The following is a 25,127-nucleotide window of genomic DNA, read 5'->3' as shown; positions in this document are numbered from 1 at the left end:
ATTTTTGCATCATTTTTCTTCATTGTACAACTGGAGGAAAAAATCCAAAAAAGGTTTAATTTCTACCTCTACATACAATAAGTTACAAGTTTATTTATTTAAATAATTGTAAAACATCTTACATTTTTAAAGAGGTTAAACTATAAGCAAATACACACATACACCAAAGTTCCATCACTCGTGTCAGTTTGTCCTAGAAATTCTTTCATGCTGGTACCCTGTTTTGTTGATTTTTTTTTTTTTTTTTCTGCATAAACTAAATTGATATCTGAAAGGCTCCATATAAAATAGAAACTTCAACTTTTTTCCCCTACAAAGTAAAACAAATTGTATCCAAAATATCAAGCTTGAATCATTTTTGCCAATTTCTTTTTCCTTTTAATATTTTACAAATCTTAGGAAGGTTTCGCGTCTTTCAAGAAAGACTTTGCATTTCTGATCCCATTCTGCCAACTGTTGTTTGTCCTCTGGCTCTTGGCTGATTCTCGTTCGCAGTGTTCTAGGAGTTGACGTGGTTGTGTCAGAAATATCAAACAGGTAAAAGATGCAGCCTTCTATCTCGTCCAATCCATAAAAAATGTTCCTTTTATTTCCTGGGCCTGGCTTTCCCCCCAAAAAGAGCTTGTAGTGCTATTTTTTTTTTCTTTTTAGTGGTCCATCACAATAAGTAGTTTTGTGCTGTAAAAGAAAAATGAAAAAAAAGAGGAAAAAAGGGAAGAGGGAGAGGAGCAAAGCTGCCTCTTCCTTACATCGGGGGAACGACAAGACCAGTCATGGCTGAAAAAGAAAATTGACAAAGATGAAATGCTGGCATATTTTTATGGAACAAAGTTTATTTGAGCCCTTCACCCTTCTGTGTGCAGTCACACATTGCAGCAGTGCATCTATTTGCAGGTTAAATGATGATATTAAAAGACCTTCAATGTCTCTGAACGTTTTTATGCTTGATTTGTGCTTTAGTGAGAAGAGCCAACAGAGCAAGCCTGACAGCAGCCACAGAAATTGGACAATGTGCAACTTCACTGTAGGTTCCACAAGGCCAGGCCCATAGTGGCTTTTAAGTCAATAAAGGAGAGAATGGATTAACTGAAGCCTTAGTATGTGAACTTTCAGAAATGCCTAATAATTTTTTGGTGCACGTGTCCTAAGACTTCTTGGAAATGGACACTGAATTTTTTGGGACAGTTCCTAGCAGATTTCTCATGCTTTCTCAAGTTGAGCACTCAAAATCATTCTTGAACTGTCAGGACCAAGCGGGGTCCTTGTTTCTCATTCAACCTGCTAATTTGCTTGCAGGAAAAGGTTATGGTGTGAGTGAGGAAGGATAATGTGAAAGCAAATGGGAATTTACCCAGGAACCACTTATGGGACCTCGCCATGGAACTGTGAGTGCTGATTCATTGGAGAATGACCAGAGCTGAGGTTTACTAATTTAGTTTCAGTGGAAATAATGGACCAGCCTCTCTTTCTCGCTTGGTTTACCCCATATGTCTGAATCACTGTAGTCTTACCTGGCACATTCCCAGAACACCGGGCTTATGTAAATTATTTATTAGTCACTCTCACTGCCTTTAATTGCAGTTATATTCTTCATAACTGACAACAGCAACATTTGAAGCTGCCTGGAACTGGTGCTGTTCCCAAAGGTTTTGAGGGGTAAGTTAAGTTTATATGTATTTATATAACAAATGAGTGAGTCATATTTTCAAAGGGGCCTCAGTGTAGTGCAAGGTCCTAATCCTGTGAAGATTTACGTTCATTGAAATTTGTGGGATTATTCATGTGTTTAAAGCCCTGTCCTCCGAGAATTAATTTCACCCTTATGTTCACAGTGTTTAAAAAAAAATGCTCAGGGCAAGATCCTCAGCTAACATGACTCTTTTATTGGAGCTCTGTTGATTTTAAACAACTGTGGACATGGTCTGTGATTTAATACAATAGGAAAACAAATATTTTCATATTTTCCAAGTGACTAGGGCTAAAATTTCCTGCCAATCTTGACAGCTGAAAAAGAAAGTGAAACTGAACAATCTTGACGCAAATATCTGCTGTTCTTAATGGCGTACAAATTTGTTGGTGTTTTTCAAATGGAGATTTTTTTCAAACAGGCAATTGATATAACCCTAAATGAGGAAGGTAAACATTTGCATGCCTACTGAAGGTCAAGGGGGAAGAGAGTGCATCTGAAGAAGAGAGGTTTTCTGGTCAGATGAGGGGCTGCTCCTCTCCACTTCCTCACTCCCTCAAACTGAAAAATGACCTTAATTTCCTGGAGGGCTGGGACACTGAAGAGTTAACCACTGACCTGCCTTTCTCCCCTCTAGAAAACTGGATTTAAGCCTTGGGTTGACGCCCTTGTCTGGATTCTGCAGAGCTGGTGGAAGAGGTACGCACTCCCTCGGCTGCTCACCGCCATCCACAGGTTTCCCAGTGAAGCAATCTGTGCGAGCACTTCCTAATCTGCTTCGGGCAAAATCATCCAAGTTAGCTCAAAGAATTTAAGTTGTTTGTCTGAAGTATCCTGGCTGGGTCTTTTGCCTGAAGCAAAGAAAGCAGCGCTTGCACAGACTGTGCCTGGTCGGTCCATACGTCCAGTCTCCTCTCCGCTCTGCACGCGGCTGTTTGGATGACTCTGCAGAGAAGCAGCAGTCCCTGTTACAGCTAACATGGCTTAATTTGAGACATGCAGAGTCTGCTGTCAGTGTAGTTTAAACTCTGTTCCTAAGGGGGAGAGATCACACTGGCATAAGAGCCACTTCTGATACTCTTATCAACGTTATTGTCGTTCTTTTAATCAAGTTAAATTTCCAGCAGATCAAAACAAGGATCAAGTCTGAGTTTCTTCCAGGAGTCTTCAACAATATTTTAGGAATGCTTGCAGAGGCAGCATTTTGTAAAGCCCCTTACAGTGAGGGAAGAGCACATTTTCACGGCGTAATTAAAGAGGTGACGTTTAGATCTAGCAGTCCTGGACTCAGACTGCTGCCAGCAACAACAAAACTGCCATCTGCAACCCACTGTGTTATTACTTCTGGGGCTCTGATCCCTCTTTTGCCACCTTTTCCCCTGAGGAAGTCTTTCTATCCTCTCCTTTTGCCCCCCTCAAAAAGTTTGGTTTGTCATTGCAGGCTGTAAATGCTCTGGAGTGGTGAGATAGCCCTTGGAAGCTGTTAGGATGGAATCTGCCCGTGGAGAAATCGAGGTGGAACTGTAAGATAATAAGGACAGGCAACGAGCTTTATTGCTGCCCTGGTGTTTCATCTGAAAGTTGCAGCTTCACCTCTTTCTGCAACAAAAAACAAGTAGGTTGAGAACTGTTGGCTGGGATTCTCACCTGTTCTTCCCCAGCTCACATAAATGCCTTTGCTCTGTGGTTCTCTCTTTCTGCCTACCCTTTTCTGTCCATTTCCACCCCACCTCCACTCCCCTTTGGGGCTGCACTGTCAAAAGCCTATTCCCAGCCTGTATCGCTTTTTATTGAATGTTTGTGAGGTTTGGATTAAGGTCTTACACTGCTAGCAAAGCTGTAATTATTTTTGCCTGTATTACTATATATTGAATCGATGTAACTTTTCAATAAAGGTGGTTCAATGCAGGACACTCCCTGATGAGTTGGGAATATAGAAACCACAGTCATTATCCCAGAGGGTGGGTTTTTTTTTTTCTTGGAGGGAAATGGAAAAAGAATTAGAGATGAGCCTTATTGTATTAACCTTGACAGCTTGCAATTATCAACTGAAACACTTGATTAAAATTGTCACAAGGTTGGAGAATTTTTTTATAAATAAATAATCAAACATGGATAGTACCCAGATGCTATGGTGATAGGCACCTTTAATGGGTGTAATTAATAATGATCATAAGCCTAGTGTACACGAGTGGCTCCTGAAAATGCCATCTTGCTCTGCAGTGGAAAGAACTCTGCAGTTTACACAACCATTTGGTAAGAACTGGGGATGGGCTCTGCACTGCTTATGCATTCTTTAGATAGCACAGGTGCTTTGGTGGCTAAATTATGACCTGTTTTACAAACTCCACTTTCTAAAGAAGGGTGTCGAGCGTTTTCAGCCACTGTGTCTTGCTCTGTCCTTTGGTTGTATGACTCTTTGTTTTCCTCTTTTGCCACTGTTTTCAGTGAACTGCAATCTTACATTTCTACGGCTCTTCACAGAGGTGAACAAAGTTATGGTGGTGCAATTTTGAGCATCTTAAATGAAGGCTGCTATCCTGCAACATCAGAAATACCTCTATGCATGAGGTGTCCTGCACACAGAGAGGTAGGTTTGTAATTGCAAAGGCCACCAAGCTGTTGGTACCAGATGCAGCTGGTAGGTGCAAGCTTTACCCTATTGCTATCTTTGCTTCCCATCATGGCTACCACTAGAAAATGCATAGTTTCACTTTTAATATTAAGACTGGGGAGCTATTTGTAAAACAATGCACTGTTTTACAAATGAGCAATCAGCTGGGAAGGATAGCAAAAAGGAGTGTTTTCCTCCAGAAATCATAGCTGACTCATTTAAACATCAGTAGTTTGGATGAAGGGCACCATTGTCCTTCATTCTAGAATATAAGCAAACTAAACTGCAGTTTTTGTGAAGGACCCGTGAGGATAGTTCCAACAAAGACACTAAAAAGTCACTAAATACTTGTTTTTCCTGAATAATTTATTTTTATATTTTCCTCCATAGGAAATTGATGTCATTCTGGGGGCAAAAATTTGCCTGTACCTGGATGGAAGATTTTCATTCTCCCATTTGTGATGTGCTAACCACAAGCAGGTAAAATATTATCAATGAAGTCATGGTTTTGTCTCTTTTAGATGATAAGCAGGTTAAGTCATATTTTAAAACCATAAAATGTTTCTAAAAATGTAGACAAAGCCTTTGCCAGGTAGGTGACACAGAAGTTAACTTGGTCTCACCCACGGAGTTCTACTGTTGTGGTTAAAGATCTCAGTGCTGTACTAAGTTGTAGATGTGCAAAAGGCTGCCTGAACACTGATTTAGTTCAACACAGTTAGGAACAGTGTTAGAAATCAAAATCTGTTTGCAAAGTGATATGCATTAGTTTAATTGTTAAAGAGCACAGGAATGTAATAAACCCCTCTGCAGTTATGGTTCCAGATGGGCTGGGAAGTGCTAGTTTTCCTACCTGTAAAGTAGAGGTCAATATTATATCTCTTTCTTTGGTGACTCATAAGAGTCTCGAATCCATCCTTCTATAAGTAAAAGGCAGATTTTTATGTTCTCCCATTAAAAATGGAGCTCTTGTCTAGCTTGAGTAAGTTGTGACATATAATGAGCTACTATAATTAACATCCCATCAAATGAAGGATAAGTAAATAATAGGATTTGTGTTCAGCTGACTTCTAACAAGAAATTTGAAATATCTTTTACGACTTACTTTATTTTGAAACAGTTTGTGCCCCATACGTCTCTGCTAATAAGCTGCAGAGAAAAATGTACTTTATCCTTATATATCAAATTTAATTAAATGACATATATATAGGTTTCTTATATGTTGACATCATGAATATATCATTTAGGTCTGAAAGGTACTTAAAGCACTGTCTAGGCTCTGGAATCACTCTGATTCAGCAGCATATCACTGAAGGTTCCTAGCAAGGAAATGCCCACTTTTATTTTCACCCGGTTATGGCTGCTAAGAGTTGGTTTGAAGAGCTGTGTTGTAAGTGCTGACTGGAGCTAAGATTCCAGCAGGCAGGTCAGGCACTGCACTGGTAGCAGTCAGGAACAGTGCTCTGTAAATGTGAGCCAGTCGTTCCATCTGAATCCCACCCTCTACAAACTTCTGAGCAACTTTTCTCTCATTACCCGTTTGTGCAAATGTTCAATGCAAGAATCCCTCGTGTTAGCACCTCTGACTTTGTCAAGACAAGATATGAATAATTACGGTCTTCAACTCAAATACCTTTATTTCCTTGGGAAATAGCACAGATGTCCCTTTTGCTAAATTGGGACTGTTCCTATGGGTATCAGACTTCAATACTTTTTGGGTTGGCTAGGATCCTGATGGTTAATGGAACACCTGACCTTCTGGGGCTTGCCTGCTATTCCTTGTAACTGAGCTTGCATTTTTATGTTGAGATGTGCTGAGCTGGCCAAAGGTAATCTAGGCAGTCAGCGGTCCATGCTGTTCCAGCAGTTTCCAATTTGCTTACTTTTCCCCATCAGCTGTCCTCCATCTGAAATGAGTTGATTAGGCATTTGTGTACTAATCATGCCGTGTTGCATCACGTCACATTATATCTTCCCAATGCCTTTTTTAAACTCCCTTGACATCTGACATGAATGGAGAATACAATTGTTCTGATCAGGATCACCTGCTCTCAATTTGGGTAACATATAGAACTGAGTGGCATCCAGTATGGATTGCTGCTTGTTCTCTACCTATCATGTCCTATAACAGTGTAAGAATGTATAGCAGATGGTAGGTGGAAGGGGTAAGCAAGAACACATGGCACAGGATGGGGTTATCAGAGGGCATTCCACAGGTCTTGGCTGAATTGTGCAGCCCAAAGCTGAAAGCCAGTAGATAGGCACATCTCATGCTTACCTCATAGTTTTGATTCACAATGTATTTTCCTCAAGCTGTCCTATTATTTCCAGCACAAGATTGTCCCTCAAAAATACATCTTTGCATCTCTAAATGGCCAGGAATAATGAGAGTGCTAATCTGAGGATTAAGCTCCTAAGGCTTCTCCTGTTTAGACTAGTTTTTATCCAGGCTTAAACACTGCTGTAGTTAACGTACACAGAAGCTGCATTCAAGATTTCTGTTGCTGCTTGTAAGCAGAGTGACATGCCCTGGGGGCCAGGTAGTATTTTTGATACTATCACTGCAACAGGATGTGATAAGTAGGATGGAGGTTGTATCCCTAGGAAACTTTTTGCCTTTCGACAATAGATGTAGGCAAAGTACAACACTGCAGATGTTACAATAGAGCTTAAAAAAATCCCAGCTGGAAGGATGTTTTTGCTGTATTATGGGTAGGGAAACTGGGAGGTGATGTCAAAACAACTGCGTGATGTGCTTTCAGTTGGAGCCTGAATATACTTACAGCTTGTTCTGTGCTTTTGCTGATGCCCGTGTTAAAAATAAAATAAAAAATATATATTAACAGTGTGCCTGTTCTTAGCTTATATATTACAGGGCAATGGCATAGCAATGGAGATTAACAGTGTCCCATTACTGCAGCACAGTAAGTCCATTCAGGAAGCCTATTTGGGACCCTCCTGTTGACTTTCTGGCCACATCTGTCTGTCAACACTGTGGGAACATTAATTTGGATATCAGGCTGTGCGTAGCTGGATCCTTTCCAAATTATGTGCTCCTCAGCATCAATTTAAGCAGTTCAGTTGGAAAAAAAACCTTTCCATCTCTGGCTGAAATAGTTAAATAGCTACGAAAACCTGACATAATGAACCGGGGGCAGAGTGGTCTGTGAATCAACTGCTGTCTTTGCTGCGAGTCAGAGCTGTGGTTTGCTGTCGCAGCCTGACTGACAAGTCTCACTGTGCAGGTCCTGTATCTGCTGAAGTCACTTGTGGCTTTATTACTGTTATTATGTAGTGCAGTGCTGAAGTATAAGATTTCCCACAGTGAAGGAGCTACAGTGGACTTCTATCAGTGAAAAATGCAAAGATGTGAGTGCTGGGTTTTTAGTTGTAAGATTTTATGTTATATTGAAGTTCCATTACTAGAATCTCTTATTTCCAATTAATAGATTGAATAAAAGACGTCGTAAACACTAAATGGCATTAATAGCACAAAATGAACTCTGTTACTTCACTTGTTTACAAAAGGGGTTAAAGAAAAATAAAAAACTCTTGCTAAGCAGCATCTTAAGCAGATGGGACAGACACAGTAAATTGAGGGACAGTATTAACTAAAGTTCATAAATAGTCGGTGTGGTTTTTATTACCTGATCTTTTCCTTTCTCCCAGGAAGTGTCTTGAAAATGATTTTTCCCTGATCTGACCTGCAGTTAGCACTACCTTTGGTAATTTCTTAAAATTAGCCCTTCTAGCCTGGTGGGTACACAAGTTTAAATTTAAATCCAATTTAAATCTACTCTGAACACACAGCTGCCCTTGAGTGATTTCTCTTTAGATTATGTCCAACTGCTTCAAGCTAAAGAAGCAAACTACTCCTGAGCTTGACAGGCCTTCCTAGTTCGATGTTCAAACCTGTTTACAATCACGTGGCCTTGGAACAGTTCCCCAAAACGGCTAAAATCTCACCATGGGTTTTGTTTGCTTTTATATATACAGTGAAATCAATATGTTCCACTATTAGCTGATAGAACTCAAAAAAAAACAAAGGTAACTGCAGACCAGGTAGTGATGATAACTCTTCAGAGTCCATGATCATACCTGACACAAAGATAAATTTGCCTGTAAACAGCTTAGATAAATAGCCCCAGCTGTTGGGTCAACAAAGCTTTCTTTATGTACAAATCTGTACACAAAAATTGCTTCAAATACTCCTGCCCTTCTCCTTTAAACAGAGTGGGAAAGAAATTGTGTTCCTTGTCAACATGGTGCCTGTGCATTTACATGGATGGGGCAATGTGTTTCATTAATGGGGAGGAGATGATCTTAAAGAGGCACAAAGTTTCAGGTAATTGCAGCATGGGAAGAAGCTGTTTCACATATATAGCAGAATTCTGCATGCTAGCTTTTAAAAATGTAATTATTTTTGTTCAACACACCTAAAATTTCCTTATTATATAAAATAATCACAGCTTATGTAGGTCCCTGTGGCCTAGCTAAGGATTTATAATGCACCCAAATCAACAGGTGCGGTTTGTAGGACTCATTTTTAGAATTACCACTGGCTCTTGGCATGGCTGAGTTCCCAGATTTGTTTTTTTTCTATGATATCTCTAGTGAAGTCTGAAGGAGCCAGATGACTTCTAAGGCCCTATAAAAGCTTTCTTTTATGGAGACTTGGAGTGTATTTATGTGCTGCACAACCTCCCCCCCCCCTCCCACAGCCTGTTAAAGCAAAGAATTTAATACAGGTTTCCATTCTTATCTTAATACTCACATTTGTTTTGCAGATCACCTTTAAAAAGGCTGTAAATGTACTATAGGGCTTAATTCCCTGCATGAGCCTAAACCTTGCAGCAGGTTTCAAGACATTGGCCATTGTGTGCAGAGCTGTCTATTAACTCTGCAGGGCAGACATTTGTTTTACAAGTCCCTGCAGCTTAAGGAGAAGCCATTGCTCACAAAAGAGCTGGTATTTAAAAGAAGCATGGGTGAAATCCTTCTTGGTATAAATGAGTATCTGTCCCTCATTGCTTTAACATGAAAAAGACAAAACATGGAGCAATGCTTTAATCCAGCTGAGTTGGGTCAGACTTTCACTATAGAGTCCTCTAACGGTGTAATGGCCTTTCAGGTGATTATTGTATTGGCTATAGGCTAACACAGTGTGCTTTGTATATGCCAGCTGAATATGAATTGTACATTTCTTACCTCTAAACCCATTTCCATTGCCACTGGAGCAGGCAGGAGAAGGAGACCCTTGGGGTCTGATGACGGGAGCAAAGGCACTCTTCTGTTTGACAGCAGGAAAGACGGAAGAGGAGAACGGAAGGATGGAAGAAGTGCTGGAGGAGCCAACTGTTGGACTTGAAGACATTACTGCAAGAGAAGAAAAAGGTTATTCCTCATCAGAGATACAATAAGACCTGTTTGGTGATGCTTTATATGTCTGTCCCATTGGCTTGGCTGAGTTAAGTCTAAAGTAAAAAGGTAGGTAGTTATGTTGAACAGCTAGGTCAAAGAAAATATGTCTAATCAGCCTAAACTGTAAGAAGAATTAACCAATATTTCTTGTGTTTTCAACTGAATCCCCAAGTCTCCTTTAAGTATTAGTTAGAAAGAAGAATAACAATATGCTGCAGACTTGGTCCTTTCCTTAATGAAATCCTACAGAAGGAAATCAAGTCATGGAAGGAAGAGTGACTTGCCTGTGGTCACTCTCGTAACTGGAAGTGCAATAATACTTACTTTATCAAAGTAAAAATAATTTCACACGAAATTAATCCAAAGTTCAGCTCTTAGTTATTGCTAATGTAGTTCATGCACTTCTTCCTGGACACAGAACTCATTTCAGAATGCCTTTTACTAAGGATATTCAATTCACAGGTAGGGTTCAATATTCCTCTGTTATTCTTGAAAGAGGGGAATGTTTCTAGGTATACTAGAACACAAATTCTAAGCCTCTTACAGAATTTTCACTGAATCTCAAAAACTTTTTTTGAAAGATATTGCTCTATTATTTGATGCAGTAAATGAAATTAAACGGGACCAGGCACAAAGCTAAAAGAAGCAAAGCACTTACTTCCATAAGGGGATCCTGTTGGAGAGCCGTTAATGAAACCGGGGGAGCCTGGAACACCCAGGTTTGACATGGGGACGTTGCTGTAGCCGTTCATGCTATTGCTGGAAGTGCTGTAATTGGACTGTTGAGGTGTGGAACTGGATGAGTAACCGCGGGGTGAGATGCTGCTTGTATTACGAATGTAACCTACAAATAAAACATATTTCATGGAATGCCAAGGAATTTAGCTTAAAACTTTCTCCCGTATAAATAAATAATAATAAAAAAAAACCATCCCTGCCTCGTGGTTAAATTATTTATTTAAATCCAGCTTAAATAAAACAGTCAAGTAAGTGTAATTAAACTGTGAGGGGGAAAGAACAAAGTGAGTAAATAAAAGCCATTTGGTGTCTTTCATGTTTGGTTGCAAAAAATTTGTGGTATTTTTCTTAGCCTTCTTTTCCTCCAGAAAGAGATTTGAAGAATACTACAACTATCATCATTGAAGTACCAGGCTATTATTACATCCGCAAAAGGATTTTTCCACTGAAAAGACTTCATTAGAAGGGTGTGATCCAGTACTCTTAACATTGGTTACCGTTTAGATACCAAATCAAATTATTTCTGCCCATTGTTATTTTGAAGCTCTAACTCAGGATCAGTAAGATCTTATTTAAAAAAAAAAAAATCTAGTAAAAATATCTATATTATAACTTTTAAGTGTGATATATTTAATGTTAACTGTAAGGCAGTAAAACCATATCATATAGTGTTAAACAACACAGCTACCTGTGCAGTCAGATATTACAGATTTGTATGTTAGATAAATTAATTATTGAGAAATTAGTTATTCAAGTTTCAGAAACTGCCCAAAGTTTACATATTCCCATGATGCTAGTAGTGCTATTAATAAGTCACCTAAAAATCAATACTGTAAGTAAGTGTAGTATGTACAACCTATGCAAACTGGTAAAATTAACATTAAGAAACCTTTATATTTATATACATATATATATATATAAATATGTATGTGTGTGTGTGTGTGTGTATATATATGCCTCTTGAACTATGAGTTATTTCCAGTTGTTATTCTTGTCTTTTATAAGAACAGAGATCTATCTAAAAAATACATTGAGTGGAGCAGAGAGAGAATTTAGCATTAAGCTGATTTCAAACAGTACTCAAGAATTGCTTTAGCCATAGCTAGTCTGGTAACCAAAACTTGGCATATTATCCAAAACAGAACCACACATCCACTTCTGATGCCAACAGTTTAAAGCAATCTTCCTGTTCTTAATGTGGCAGGTAAAGAATCAGAGTTGCAAGGCTCAAGTGATCGAGTCCAACCCCCTTGCTAAAGCAGGTTCCCTACAACAGGTCACAGAGGTAGACATCCAGATGGGTCTTTAGTATCTCCATCGAAGGAGACTCAAGTTGAGGCACTGCTATTGAAATAATTGAAATTCAATTTCTCACTGTGTGAATTAACACTGTACCGCTTGCACTGCTCACCTTGGTTGTTTCCCTGTGTTGACTCTGAGATGCTGACCCCCAGCTGGCTGCCGTAGGAGTTAATACCCATCATACTGCTGTGCGCCGGGGAGCTGGACAGCGCAGGGATCTGCGCGGGATTCCGCGGTACGCTGTAGAGAGCTTCTGCGATGTCTGCAGCTCGTTTCAGAATGATGTCCTGCAGAATGAAGGGCACAACTTCAGCAAAGTGCTGGGAGAAAATCTCAAGGTATCCCACTACCCTGCCCAGAGTAGTTACTCTGACCTGGTTGTTATGCGGCGTTCCGTACAGTGCTTCAACTAGGTCAGCAGCTCGTTTCAACAGCATTTCCTAGGGAAGGACCAGATAGAGAAATACATAAAACAGTTGGAAAGGAAAGGAGCCCCGTGCAAGGGAAGCGGTGCGGTGCGGTGCGGGCGCTGGACGGCAGCGGGCGGTGGCTGCGCGGCGTGCCGGGCCCGGAGCTCTCCAGCGTCCTGAAGCCGTTCGGCCATCCCCTATTCCCAACAGCGACTCGGCTTCCTGCTGGATTTCAGTACATCTTTTTGCATAGACACATCAGACAAGAACGCAGAACCCGATCGCTTATCATCACGCAGAGATAGATAATAATAGTTAGTCTTCTACTGAACTGAAATAGAGGAGTAAAGTCATTAATGCCGCTCTTGTAGCACTAGGCACTGCATCAACACGCTGTAAGATTACAGATACAGCAATTTCAACACATGCATGCTGCAGTTGTGGCTGCAGAAAGCTGACTTTCAAGTGATTTTTAATGAAAGATTCCCTTCAGATTAAACCTCTGCAACAATACCTTTTTGCTTATCATATTTAGGTTCAGAGATCTGCCAGCGTGGATGAAGACAAACAGAATATGAATATGAATTGAGAAGATATCTGCAGTCAATGCACATTTTAGCAGTAAAAGAAGTTCACAGACAGTGCTTGAGCTCTAATAGGTAAAACTTACTGGTAGCTATAGAGTCAACATGATCAAATTGTTGTTTGGATCTACAATCAATTAGTGAACTTTTACTTATGTTTAGATATAATCGTTAGTTAAGGTACAATTTTCCATCTTTATGAGTTATTTAAAAGTGAAAGAAAATACTTACTGGGCTTGGTTGGAACGCTTAAAAATGTTTTTACCTTAGCTAATCTTTCAGGGTCCCCAGGATGTCTTGGGATGACCTTTTGCAGTCTTTGGAAACCGTAATCTATAGTAGGTTCATTTAAAGCTGAAAGGAAAACAAAAAACAATGTATTACATGATTATGTATTTCAGGCAAGACAGACTTAAAGTCTTGCAAAGAAAGATGAGTTTCACAGCTTCTCCACTGCCACAAGTTACGGCCAAAAAAATAAAAATAAAAAAAAATCACATACGGTATTGATTATACAGTCAGAAATCAAGAGTACCATATTTGGTCATCTAATAAACTCGTCACCCACCCTGCATACACTCTGCTGTCACAAACTAGGGTGCAGCTATTCATTAGGCACATTAAATTCTTTAACTGTATGTGGCTATTATGCATACATAACCACTTCACTGTAACAATGTTAATCTCTAATGGACAAACCAAGATATCCTTAGTACAAGCTGGTGGAGCCCTGATGGTATCATTGATAATTTCATAAAACTTCAGACATGCTGATAATATCTACTTTGACAGTAGTCATGTAGTTTCTGATTATTCAAAATTAAAATCTGTTTAAAATTAATATAGAAACCAACATCAGCTCTTTAGAATTTTGCACGCTGGTAGGATTCGCCTCTAATAGTTAGGATTATTAGTGATTAGTAATAAATATATATATGCTTAGAATTTCTTTATACTTCAGAATGTGCATTGTAATGTAAACAACACATTCATGCAATCTTATGCAAAGAATCTTGCTTAGAATACCATGAGCCATTTAATAAGTAACTCCTGTAGCAATATCCTCATTCAGTGCTTCTTTCTCCATTTTGTACAATTTTTCCTTCTTCCACAACTTTATTTTTTTTAAGAACTGGTGACATCAGCACAGCTGAAAAAATACCTGATTCCAAGAAATGCAGATGGCATTTACTGAATCCTCTGAAATATTCTCAGCATCTTTCAGGATAACCATTTCAAACACCGGGAGAATTAAACTATCAAGTGAGACAGACGATTATACCGATCCAAATTCTCTGTTTATCTGTGTCTATCTTTGGTATAACAACATGAAGGTAAAAGGTCATATTCCCCACCGAGATACACTTTATATTTACTTTTTATTAAATAATTATGGCATGGCATGAAGTTTAAATATTACAGGAGATAATCAAGTGGGAATTGTGAAGAGAAAACCCAGACCTGAGAATTTAGTCTTGGCTATACTTAGAATGTCTTTGCTCTCCACTGGGAGACATTCTGGTTTGCTTAAGGAGTTTAATAATACACATTTCAACTGCCACAGAATCTACATCCCATTTGGGAAGAGGTTTTTTTGAGGGGGTGGGTTGTTTTTGTTGGGGTTTTTTTGCCAATAATCCTGAGAATTATAGGCCAATTCTCTCACGAGCCTATACATCATTGTGTGCCATTTCTCTTCTTGATTACAAGCCTAATGAGTTATGTTGCATTTTTTTAGATATAAGCAAAAGCAATGTAAAATATACAAGAATTATAAAATATATCTATATATAGTTAACTAAAATTAGCTAACGGAAATATACAGCATTCTAATTCAGGAAAAAGAAATAGGCTGTTATTCAACAAACATTTTTCCAAAATACTGACATGGATTTTTTTAAATTCTATTCAGACAAATAAATAGCAACAAATAAATTCTCAACAATGTTGAACTGTCTAAGAAGAACTCAACCATTTATAGTTAATGCAGATATTATGCCTCTTGGCACAAAAGGCTTTCTGTATGATCTGTAGTAAAAAAGATTACTGCTTATTTTACTCATTAATGAAACAAAACTATCTCTGTCATGAAATCCTGCAAAGGAACAACATATGACATTTTTGGAAATAGATGGTACCTTTTCAACTGAAGCTGCAACAGGAGAGGTGAGATGTAGACTCCACCAGCAAGTTTAAACAGCTTCACCACAATACCACTTCCACGGAGAAAAGAACTATTGGATCAGCAGTGATTTATCTATGTGTTACATAGACCATATGTCAAAATTATATCCAAATGCTTTTTGGTTTCTGGATTTTGAGACCACAAAGAGATAGGTATCCAAAATGAAACCCCTCAGAAAACTGACTGAGGCATAGCAAAATCCCTTTGACCACCCACAGATCCAATGTTTCAGGCACTAAGGATCTCTTGAATTTCCCAGAAAGTAACTTAAAAAATTGTTCATGACATAAGACGGTACGAGCAAAAAAGAGCACTCATCTAGAAAATAAACTATATTGTTGGTTAGTTTATAAACTGCACTCTGACATAATTGTTAGAATTATGTTACAGAATTGTCACAGTCAGCAGCAGGGAGAGGCCTGAATGCCCCACAGCCTGCCTGGCAATTTATGACAAGACCCAAACAGAGTATGGCATAATGCTGCCTCTTTTCTATCATTACTTATCCTATATAAACCACAGTTCCATTTTAAATACAAGCCTCCAGTTACTATGACTCACTGGAATATGAAAAAAATCTCTTACACTTGAACACAACTGATGCCACGACACCTGTCTGCATTTGCACAACCTGAAACAACAGCTCAGTCCCATTCATCTCAATGGGGACTAACTCAGATACCCAATGATAACAGTGCTGACATTTAAAGTATTAATTATTTCACCACACATCAAAGCACATAAGACTGCTGAAGGAGGAGGATGTTTTGAAGATCTGCACAATTTACCATGAGTGACAGCTCGCTCTGATATCACAGTGATGTCCTGGGAGATCCGTGTTCTCCCTCTCTGCCAGTCAAAAAAGGGCCTCAGTCAAAGCCCTTGGCAAAGTTCTGCAGCTCGCCTTTGCCTTACTCTATGACACAGAGCAAATGCCAACAAGCCCACTGTTTGCAAAGCATAAATGAGAGGAAACAAGGTATACATACTTCTAGACGTATCTGGAGCATAGAAAGCTGACCTAGGGAGCATATTTAATATTTAGAGCATGACACCTAACCTTCAAGAGCTTAACGTACAGAAAACAAAGCACCCGTGGTCTTAAAGTCTTGGATTCCAGCTTTGCTCTGAGGACTACCATCACTCAAACCTACAGTGAAGAGATGCTTAGTATTCACCCTACAGAATAAAATATTTATTTTCACATTGCTGACTACAGAAGATCTTTGCTTACAGTCAACAGCAATCCTGTGCATTGGGAAGTATGTGCATCTGGTCAGTCTACTCAGACTATTAGGACCTAGAGATCTAGAATTGGAAGGATGCTACCAGAAGTACACACCTGTGCTATATTTGCTGTTTCAGTAACAGCTTTCTCAAACATCACCCTCCCAACACAGCAATGTCTTCAATAGGCTGAAGGAGCACAGTAGATGCTCTGTGCAAATGCTTACAGATCACATCAGCTGTGTTTGGGCCAACTGAACTCACTTTTCCAATTTCTAGAACTCATTGTATCCTTGTAAGCCTTGCTTTCCACAAGCAGATAACAAGACCTTCTCAAATCTACTTACAAGCTTTAGCAAAACAGTACCTCCTATCCTTGGTACCTGGCACAGAAAGTGAAACACCACAGCCTGGGAGACCAACATATCCTACAGATTAGTTTATATTGCATTGCTCTGACAAGTTAACTCCGGAAGGATTTTTGCTCAGCAAGGAGAATTATGTTCAAAATCTCCCTGAAATACACATTTCCAGGTTAGAAACTGTACGACAAAGTGAATGCAGAGCTGTGATCAAACTTAAGATATGAAAGCCTACGAGACATATCTGCAGCTGGCGTAAACTGAGGTAAGCGTTATTAAAGTCAATGGAGCTATAATGGCACTACTTAAAGGAGCAGAGAATGTGAATTTCTGCAGTATTAAAGCAGAATATGAGGCTACTGCTGGATTAGCAGCAGGGAACAAATGCCCTGTTCTAGGAACAACTGATGATAGAGAAGTAATACAGAACATGAAGGTGTATGTGTAACCTGTATTCACACCGGTTTAAGGTTTATATGGAGGATAAATATTTAATTATAGTGATTTAAAAACAGACTTATCACCCTTATTATACTAACTACTGATGTAAGTTGGTTCAGCAACTGCCATTGCTAGTAACAAGCCATTCCACTAGATTTTTGCCATACTCCAGGACACTGTTAGACACCCACAGAATCCTACTGGCTTCACTCTTAGAAGGGTTTTCCATCTGGCATCTGTAGGGAAAAGTCCACACATAACATTTTGGTGATGAGAGGAATTTGATGGGTGAGATGCAGCACCCTGAATGATAGCACTTAAGAGTGGAAATGCTGACAGAACCATAACTACAGCAATGCTAGCACAGCACACTTTGCAAGGAGCCCATTATAAATACACATTACAGGATGCATATGAGCTCCCATAACAGCTCTGCTGTGGCATTTAGATTTACCCTTGAAATTTATATCTAATTTTTATACTCATCTTTTTAACACTTTACCATTTTCTTCTTCCAATAACCTGTATTGTTACTAAAAAAAAAAAAGACCAAGTATAATCAGGTCAAACATTAATATTTGATGGTATACTAAATATTGAGGTCACAAACAGAAACACGCTTCACAATACTAAGATCACTGCTTTTCTGCTTCCACATTGTAGGAAAGTATTGGTAGCCTGGTGACAAAAGGATCTGCCTAGGACCTGGGAGATCTGTTCCCCTGTCTATCTTCAGCCTTCCTGCACAACCACAGGCAGTGGTTAATCCTTCTTCTTCCCGTGGCAGTTCCTCATGTATAGAATGGAAGCACGTGTCTGACGCAGTGGGGCCCTGATGAACCTTTCAAGGTCTGGTTTTCTATGAATAATTATCCTTGCTATACCTGTGATGTGCCTATAGCCAGCTGCTCAGTAGTTTTAAATGACTTGACCCTTCGTACTTTCCATCTGAGGTTATCTCAGCACTTAATAATTATTAAGGACTTAATATGACATGACCCTGCTGGTAGTGGAGCTGCTCGTTGGTGCTGCTGTTATTAATTCTGACAGAAGTACATCTTCCCATGCTTTCACTTTGCAGAATTTCACACTCCTCAGTCTCCTGGGCTAGATATTAATGTCTCCACATTTCTTCAGCTTTTGCCAAGCGCAGGTTGGATGTAAAGGGGATATATTTAGAGGAGAAATTCCTGTTTATAGAGACAACCACAGTTCAAGGGAGAAGTGGTCTCATTTGTATCTCCAAGCTGCCCCATTCTCTGATGGTTTGTCAGATAGAAGCTGTATGACAGCTACATCGCAATATAAAGTACTAAGAGTAACACAAAAATAATAAGCTTCAATTCTCACAAGAAAATAGATTTTCATTGTGATGCACTGGGCTACCTCCTCAATAATAGAAAATATATTGAACTTTCCTGTTCAATACTTAATATATTTTGTCTGCTCTATTCTTCCCAGCAAAGACCTGCACTTCTGTGGTGCTACTCAGTATATTTGCCAGAGTGCTATGGACACATACATGTTCTCTGCCATTTAGATAACCTGGTTTCCTGGGGTTGGTAGCTTCTCTCCTGTCCTACAATATAATTGGAGCTCTGCAGCCTTTCCTTCAGTAGAGGACTGATTCAGATCTCTCCTATGAATTCCCATTTCTATAAAGCATGCTAGAGCTGTGCATCTTTGATGCCTCCACCTTTCTGGCAGAAATTGATGGTTCAAAAGTTTTGGGAGGGTCCTAAAAGGACTCACAAGTGGAAGGACCTTGACTGCATGAGCACAGCTTGCCTGGGGTTAAGGACTGGTGTTTGTTCACAGCAGTTTTCTGATCTCACAATTGTGGAAAGAAAAAAATAAATAAAAAGCCACCATGTTATTTTCATAGCTAAGAAGTTGTTTTTATTGCTATTAGCAGCAACGACCTGGGGGAATTGATTACACAGGTGAGCCTCTACCTAATAGCTGTGTTTATCATTTTGCCTGCCATGGTGGGAGAGCTGCAGGTTCCCATACAGACAGATTGAAATGTTGTCTATTCTACCCTCACTCGGCATCTTTCATGAAGTGATGTTTTGTAACATATGGCAGTGAGCACCCACTCACTCCTCAGAGAATGCTAACAGATATCCCTATGCCAGCAACAGCAGTAACACAAGGATAGTAGATTTAACTTTCCTCTCTTCCGCCAGCTCCTACATACGTCTTCATGGCCCTTTTAATGGAAGCACACTAATTAATATGTCAAAGAACTGCACTACAGTCTGACTCCAGTCCCCTAGCTGGTACAGGTAAGTCTTGCAATCAAGACAGCTTCACAGTAAGAATATTGTATTTTCATAGACAGATGCACATTTCTATTTTACACGTCTCTGCATCACTCTGTTCCTAAAGCTCTTTCAGCACTGGTATCAACAGCACTCAGAGAATGGCCCTCACTTTGTGTTGAAGAACTGCACAACCCAGGCCTAAACAAGCAAAAAAAAGTATAGGAAAACTTGACATTTTCTATCTGTAATAATAACTAAATAATTAACACTCTCTGAGGTGAATGTATGGCACTAAACAAGTTGATAATCCATTTAAGAATTAAAAAAAACAAACAATTGTACTTATTTCCTACTCAGTTCATTGGCTTCTCTCAATAGAAGACACTCCTTGTCCTCTGGGATTACATTGAGAATGAAAGGTTACCCTCAGAGAGGAAGAAATGTAAAATAAATACTGCTATAAATAAAACATCTTCTGATACACAGAGCAATGCTGTTGTGTCACTGTACATCCAATATATGTACGGGCAGACCCAAAACACAACAGCATGAGCTCTATTCTCTATTCTAGAAAAACTGTTAACTGTAGTAACAGTTGCTTAACACCTCTGCACAGCAATGAAGCTACCCTATCCAAATGTCACAAGTGGCAGAGTGGCCCTCAAACAGCAAGAGGCAGAACAAACAAACAAACAAGGAAAGCACAGAGTTGTCAGTGCTTACCAAAACAAAGAGGCTCAGAGCTCGAGCTCCTCCAGTGCAAATCACAAGCACCTACCTGTGTAAATAAACCTGCCTGGGGCGCCTTTGCAAAACTGTTTGGATTTGTATGATAATGTCACTTCAACCACTCCGGGAATGTGACGTGGAGGCGTCTGAACTCGAATGGCATGAGGCGTGATAAGCTGGGAAACAACAAAAGGAGAGACACAATTACACGGCTGTGTTATTCCCCCTGCTTACCTGCAACCTCCAAATGTGCTTTATGAGTAAGTGCATTGCTTAATGCTGTGTAGCAGATGCTACAGATCAGGCAACTGATACATCTCGTGTAGTTTCTTACCTCCAGGAAAGGAAAGCGCATTTTAGGATAAATCGTCATCAAGGAAAAATAGTGTTACTTATACCCATTATTTCTGGACCCAGAACAGTTTATAAACTGTTCCTATGTTCACTCCCTCTTTCTTTCCTTCTATACCTTTACCTGTCTCCAGACCCCGAGAGTTACTCAGTCCTACCCTGGATATTACTGAGCAGTTGGCCTCAATAGTATCACAGAGCAAGTAGTTCCCCAGAGTAGATTTCTATGAATCACCTTCCTGGAGTTTTACACGGCCCATCTTACACACCACCATTTTTGTAGCATTACTGGAATGGGAAATAATGTGCTCCCTCTCTACTTTCCAAAGAACAGCAGTGCTCCTTCAGCTTGGGAGGTGCTTCTACCTACCTCACTCCACACAAGCATGGTTCCAAATACTACTTGAAGCCCATCAAAGAAGTTGTCTCCAATAATGATCACCATTGCTCCTCCCGTTGTCCACCCTTCGCTTGGGCTGATTGCTTTGATGCAAGGTGTGGCTGAACAAAACCAAAAGAAGAGCAGAGCGTCAGATAAGGGATTTAACATGCTGGGTGTAAACCCTTGCAGAAGTGCAAGTGACCTCTATGCACGTTAAGCAGTCCTAAGTCATACTGGGGCAAACTGTAGCTTCACCTGTCTGCTCCTGGGACTTTCTGCACTGCTGCAGATTCACACTGCCATGAATTCCCCAGTGCTGACAGAGGCCCAGGACAAGTCCCTCCAGCCAGTCACCCGTGAAGGCTGCTTTTCCATTTCAGAAAGCCAAAGAAGGGAGTAAATAAATAAATAAATACAAATAAATGCATGTTTTCTGCCTTGCTAGTGTTAATTACTTGCCTATTCATTACCAGCACTTAACACTGTGTCATTAAAGCCCTAATAGGCCAACTGTAGTGGGTGTAAAAATGAAATGCTTAAATGATCATGCAGAGGTTGTTTTTTAAAAAAAAACAAAAACAACAAAAAACACCCACACTCATTAGCATATGATCATACAAAAGCTAAACTCTGTGCAAAGAGACGTAGATTAAGATTTATTAGGTTTATCAATGGGTAAGAGAGATACGGAAATATCAAATGTTTCCTCCAATTCTTATCAGGAGACAATTTCTAACAATTTTCTTGGTTTTGTGGAATAGATTTTTTTCCTTCTCTCTTCCATATGTTCAAGGCCTCTGGACTATACATCCCATCAGGAACCCAATATGGTTTCCAGGCCATAACCAAAGTCAATCCATCACTCCATTCCCAATGTTGACAGGGTCAGAGGTGGAGGGGAACTTTGGCAGGGCTCCAAAAACATGAGACTCCTTTGAACAGCCAGTCAATCACATCCAATCAGTCAAGGAAAAACTGGATGGCTTCCTAGGCTAGGAATCCTGGGATTTTCCTTCTACCATTTCACTGCCCGCTGGGGGAGAATTAACACCACTCCGAATTCTTTACTGATTCAATCATTTTCTTCCAGTTCATTAATTCTTCTTATAGGTTGATATAGGGCACATTTAAGGAGTGGGGCAGCAAAACATTATAATGAAATAATATCCCTGCTTGTCTTTTCTGCTAACATCACTAGCTCTTCTCACTTTCACTAGCTGCAGGGGAGGGAAAAGTAGACACATAGAGCATTTGCTAGTAATTTGGAGTACTGTCTGCATGAGAGGGCAGAACACATTGGTAATGAATGCACGAGAAGAGGGAGAGGAGGGGCCAACCACTCTGAAACGTAACAGACACAAGTATTTGTAATTAATATAGTCCAAAACCATCCTGTAGACGGCCGTGAGCCTTGGCTAGCCAAACAAACTAAAATCAATTAGTGTCAGTTTCCTTCTGTGCATTGTTATGCTTTGCACATAGTTTGTTTAAGGGAACCAGTGACACTTTTTCATACACATCTTGTGCTATAACAGTGCTGTTTAACTAAGATGTCATGTTGCCTAATTTGCCTGAAATCAAATCAATCCCAGCTGAAAAAGAAGTCCAAATTTTAGATAATACTCAGTGTTTTTGCGTTTTTCATCTCTTCAGGACAAACTAGTAAATGAACTGGGAGGGGGAGGAGGGAAGCCAGCATCTTATATGTGAAGAGGACGATATTTTGCATGCAGTAGACTGTTCCTGCCTTTTACTTCTCTAAGCCCCCTGAGGTTCTGTAGTTCCCTCTTAGCTCTCCTTTCCTCCTGAAAATAAACAGAAATTGAAGAATGGGTAACATGCTTTTGCACTCATTTGTGTACCACTCTTCATACAGCATCCTACCTTCAGAGGGGTCGAGTCTCCTTGCTCTCCGTCCATGCTTGGAGTTGTTGTGAACAAACATGTTGTCAGACACTGCCAGCACGTGCCCATCAACATTCACTGTTGTGGATAGCACAACCTAGATATTTTCAAAGGGAAGAAAAAGGAGGCAGGTAAACAGCTTAGTTGGATATTCAGCTTATAATGTATTAATTATTCAGTTTAGTTAAAATCTTATTCTGTTTGTAAAATGAAATCATGTCCTGCAGGGTTTACTCCCTAGCAAGAATGGGAGAAAATATTCTCAGCCTTTACTCTGTGCATTAATTCCATTTAACACAGCATCCTAAGGGCCATATAAAGTCCTTCATGTATAATGAACCAGCTACTGCAGATGGCCCTAAATTTCGTTTCCTATGATGCACTGTAGCATAGCTGATGGCAAAGAGGTCTGTATACAGCAACCAGGAGGACAGGCTGCAGAGCACCGCAGCAATTTGCCCTCTGATACATACATGCAGATTCAGAGCCATCTGCTGTACTGCACACACATGCAAATGCATCTGCATCTGCTTCAGAAATAAAGGTCTCCATTGACCGAGCAAAAGAGAAACTCCTGCGACGTGAAAAAAGTACCTAATACGATGGCTGGTTTTTACATGTACAGACTGAGTGCCTCTCAGAAAACACCTGAGCCTGAGCACACAGAGTCAAGCACCAGATTTGAAAGCCTTGGCCTCCGTGGCTTCGCTGCTGGGCTCTGAAGGCATAGGAATTCTTAGAGTAATTGAATATGTAAATGAATCCTGCTTCACTCTCCCTTTCAAACACAACGTCTTTAAACCACAAACTTTAAAGAAAAAAAATAAATAAAAAAAAACAATCCTGCATTTTAACAACTGAAAAAAGATGCATCTTGTTGAAACCTTGGGGTTATGGCCATTAGTTGGTGTCAATCAGCACAGCCCCACGCAGCAATAGAAACTCGCAGCCATTGAGGATTTGACCCTGGACGCGTTCAAGAATTTTCACAGACACAGCTGGCGTGGCCCAGGTAAGAGAACAGGCTCTAATTGCTGATGAAGCAATACTCATCATACACCATGAGAAACCTTGCCCTCCGGCAGGATTCTGCGAGTTTAAAGAATACTTTCTTTCTCGAGACAAGTTTAATTCATTCCAAAAGGCTCTTGTCATACCGTGCTCTTATATTTCCCAAGCATTCTTGTCACAAAATGTGTTGCTTTCCGTGTGCCAACGGATTTCATCATTGCACATTTGGGTGGAGTGAGACTCCTATCCAGGGTGAACGCTTCCCGCATGACATAGCTGAACCCACTCAGATGCACTTCATTATTTTCCGTTAAACAATGGAAATAAATTTTAATCTCTCACTGGCCAGCACAGAGCGCACTGTGGCAACAGGGGAATAGGCCTGAATTATTCCAGTGTCTGAAATATTTACGACAAGTGTTTAAATTGCAACCAAATGTAAATCAGAAGTATATCATATATATACAGTTACATTATATAATATATACATACCTGACCTCACATACACAAGGTGCGTATGTGATAAATGCACACCCATGTGCCCTCGGTATGGGATTTCTTATAGTATCTGCAGACTGCAAGTATGCACACTCCCTGTTTGAAAACCCACTTGGGTGTCAATGTTGCACAAAAAAATGAGTCCTATTTCAAGAGTAATAGCAAGAAAATAGTCCTGCGTTTAGAAGCTGAGTGTCGAGCATCCTCTATCCCAGCTGAAGACCTCTCTCCATGAATGGCTCCATTTCTATTTACCTCTCCTGTTTATCACAGGAGGGTCAAACCCAGTTGGCATTGCATCAGCTGGGCCTTATGGTAAATAACTGCAATCCTCAGGGATAGGACAAAAGCAAAGTGCAGATCTGGACCAGAACCTTCTCAAAGTTTTAGACCTTCTTTGCAGTAATCTTTAAGGTACTACTGAAATTCAGCGCACATCTTTGTCATCATTATTACGGCACAGCAAACCAACTCATTACCAGTGCTGTGGAGTAAGAATATGCAAGATTATGGACGTAACAACTCCTGAGCTTCTCTACTTTGGTTTGGTCATTCCTTCTTGGCTGGTGAAGATGGCAACCCAATTGTTTTATACTGAAGATTAAAAAACAATGTTTTATGGATAAAGGGAAGAGGAATGCGCATTCCGCTCTGGTCTCTAACTCCCAGGCCCTTCCCTTTCACAAGCCAACTGCTTTCCCCCAGTGAGTATTTCCTGGGTCATGAAGGGTGACCCTTTCCATCTGGAATCAATCAGTCAACTCCTGACAACTTCCTGAAACACCTCACTCCATTTCCTGTTCTCTCCCCCTTCTCCCTTTCCCCCTGGTTTGCTTCACTCTTCAAAACTGCAGGCCACAGCAGCTTAATGTTAGAGGGTCAGACACAGTTAGACTCCAAAACACTACACAAGAACACCTTTGACCTTCAAAAATCTTTACATCTTAGCTAAACAAATCAAGGTCAACGCTTCTTACCATTACCTTGTTAACCATTTCTAGGCTTTTTTTTTT

General features: G+C 40.0%; 1 protein-coding gene across 1 annotated transcript; it reads right to left on the bottom strand.

Annotated features, from left to right (window-relative positions):
* Positions 1–230: 230 nt before the first annotated feature.
* EBF2 (EBF transcription factor 2) lies at positions 231–23,885 on the bottom strand. The gene is made up of 10 exons (XM_010723091.3): positions 23,763–23,885; positions 22,585–22,702; positions 20,689–20,819; positions 20,017–20,143; positions 13,022–13,110; positions 12,137–12,202; positions 11,872–12,049; positions 10,381–10,566; positions 9,510–9,677; positions 231–777 (listed from the first exon to the last, which is right to left on the bottom strand). The coding sequence occupies exons 1-10, from the start codon at positions 23,883–23,885 to the stop codon at positions 746–748; spliced, it is 1,218 nt and encodes a 405-aa protein (XP_010721393.1). The 3' UTR covers positions 231–745.
* Positions 23,886–25,127: the final 1,242 nt, after the last annotated feature.

Source organism: Meleagris gallopavo, chromosome 24 (assembly GCF_000146605.3).
Source record: "Meleagris gallopavo isolate NT-WF06-2002-E0010 breed Aviagen turkey brand Nicholas breeding stock chromosome 24, Turkey_5.1, whole genome shotgun sequence".
In the NCBI taxonomy this organism is placed as follows: Eukaryota; Metazoa; Chordata; class Aves; order Galliformes; family Phasianidae; genus Meleagris; species Meleagris gallopavo.
Note: the sequence above shows the minus strand (reverse complement) of the source record. Positions and strands in the feature narration are given on the sequence as shown.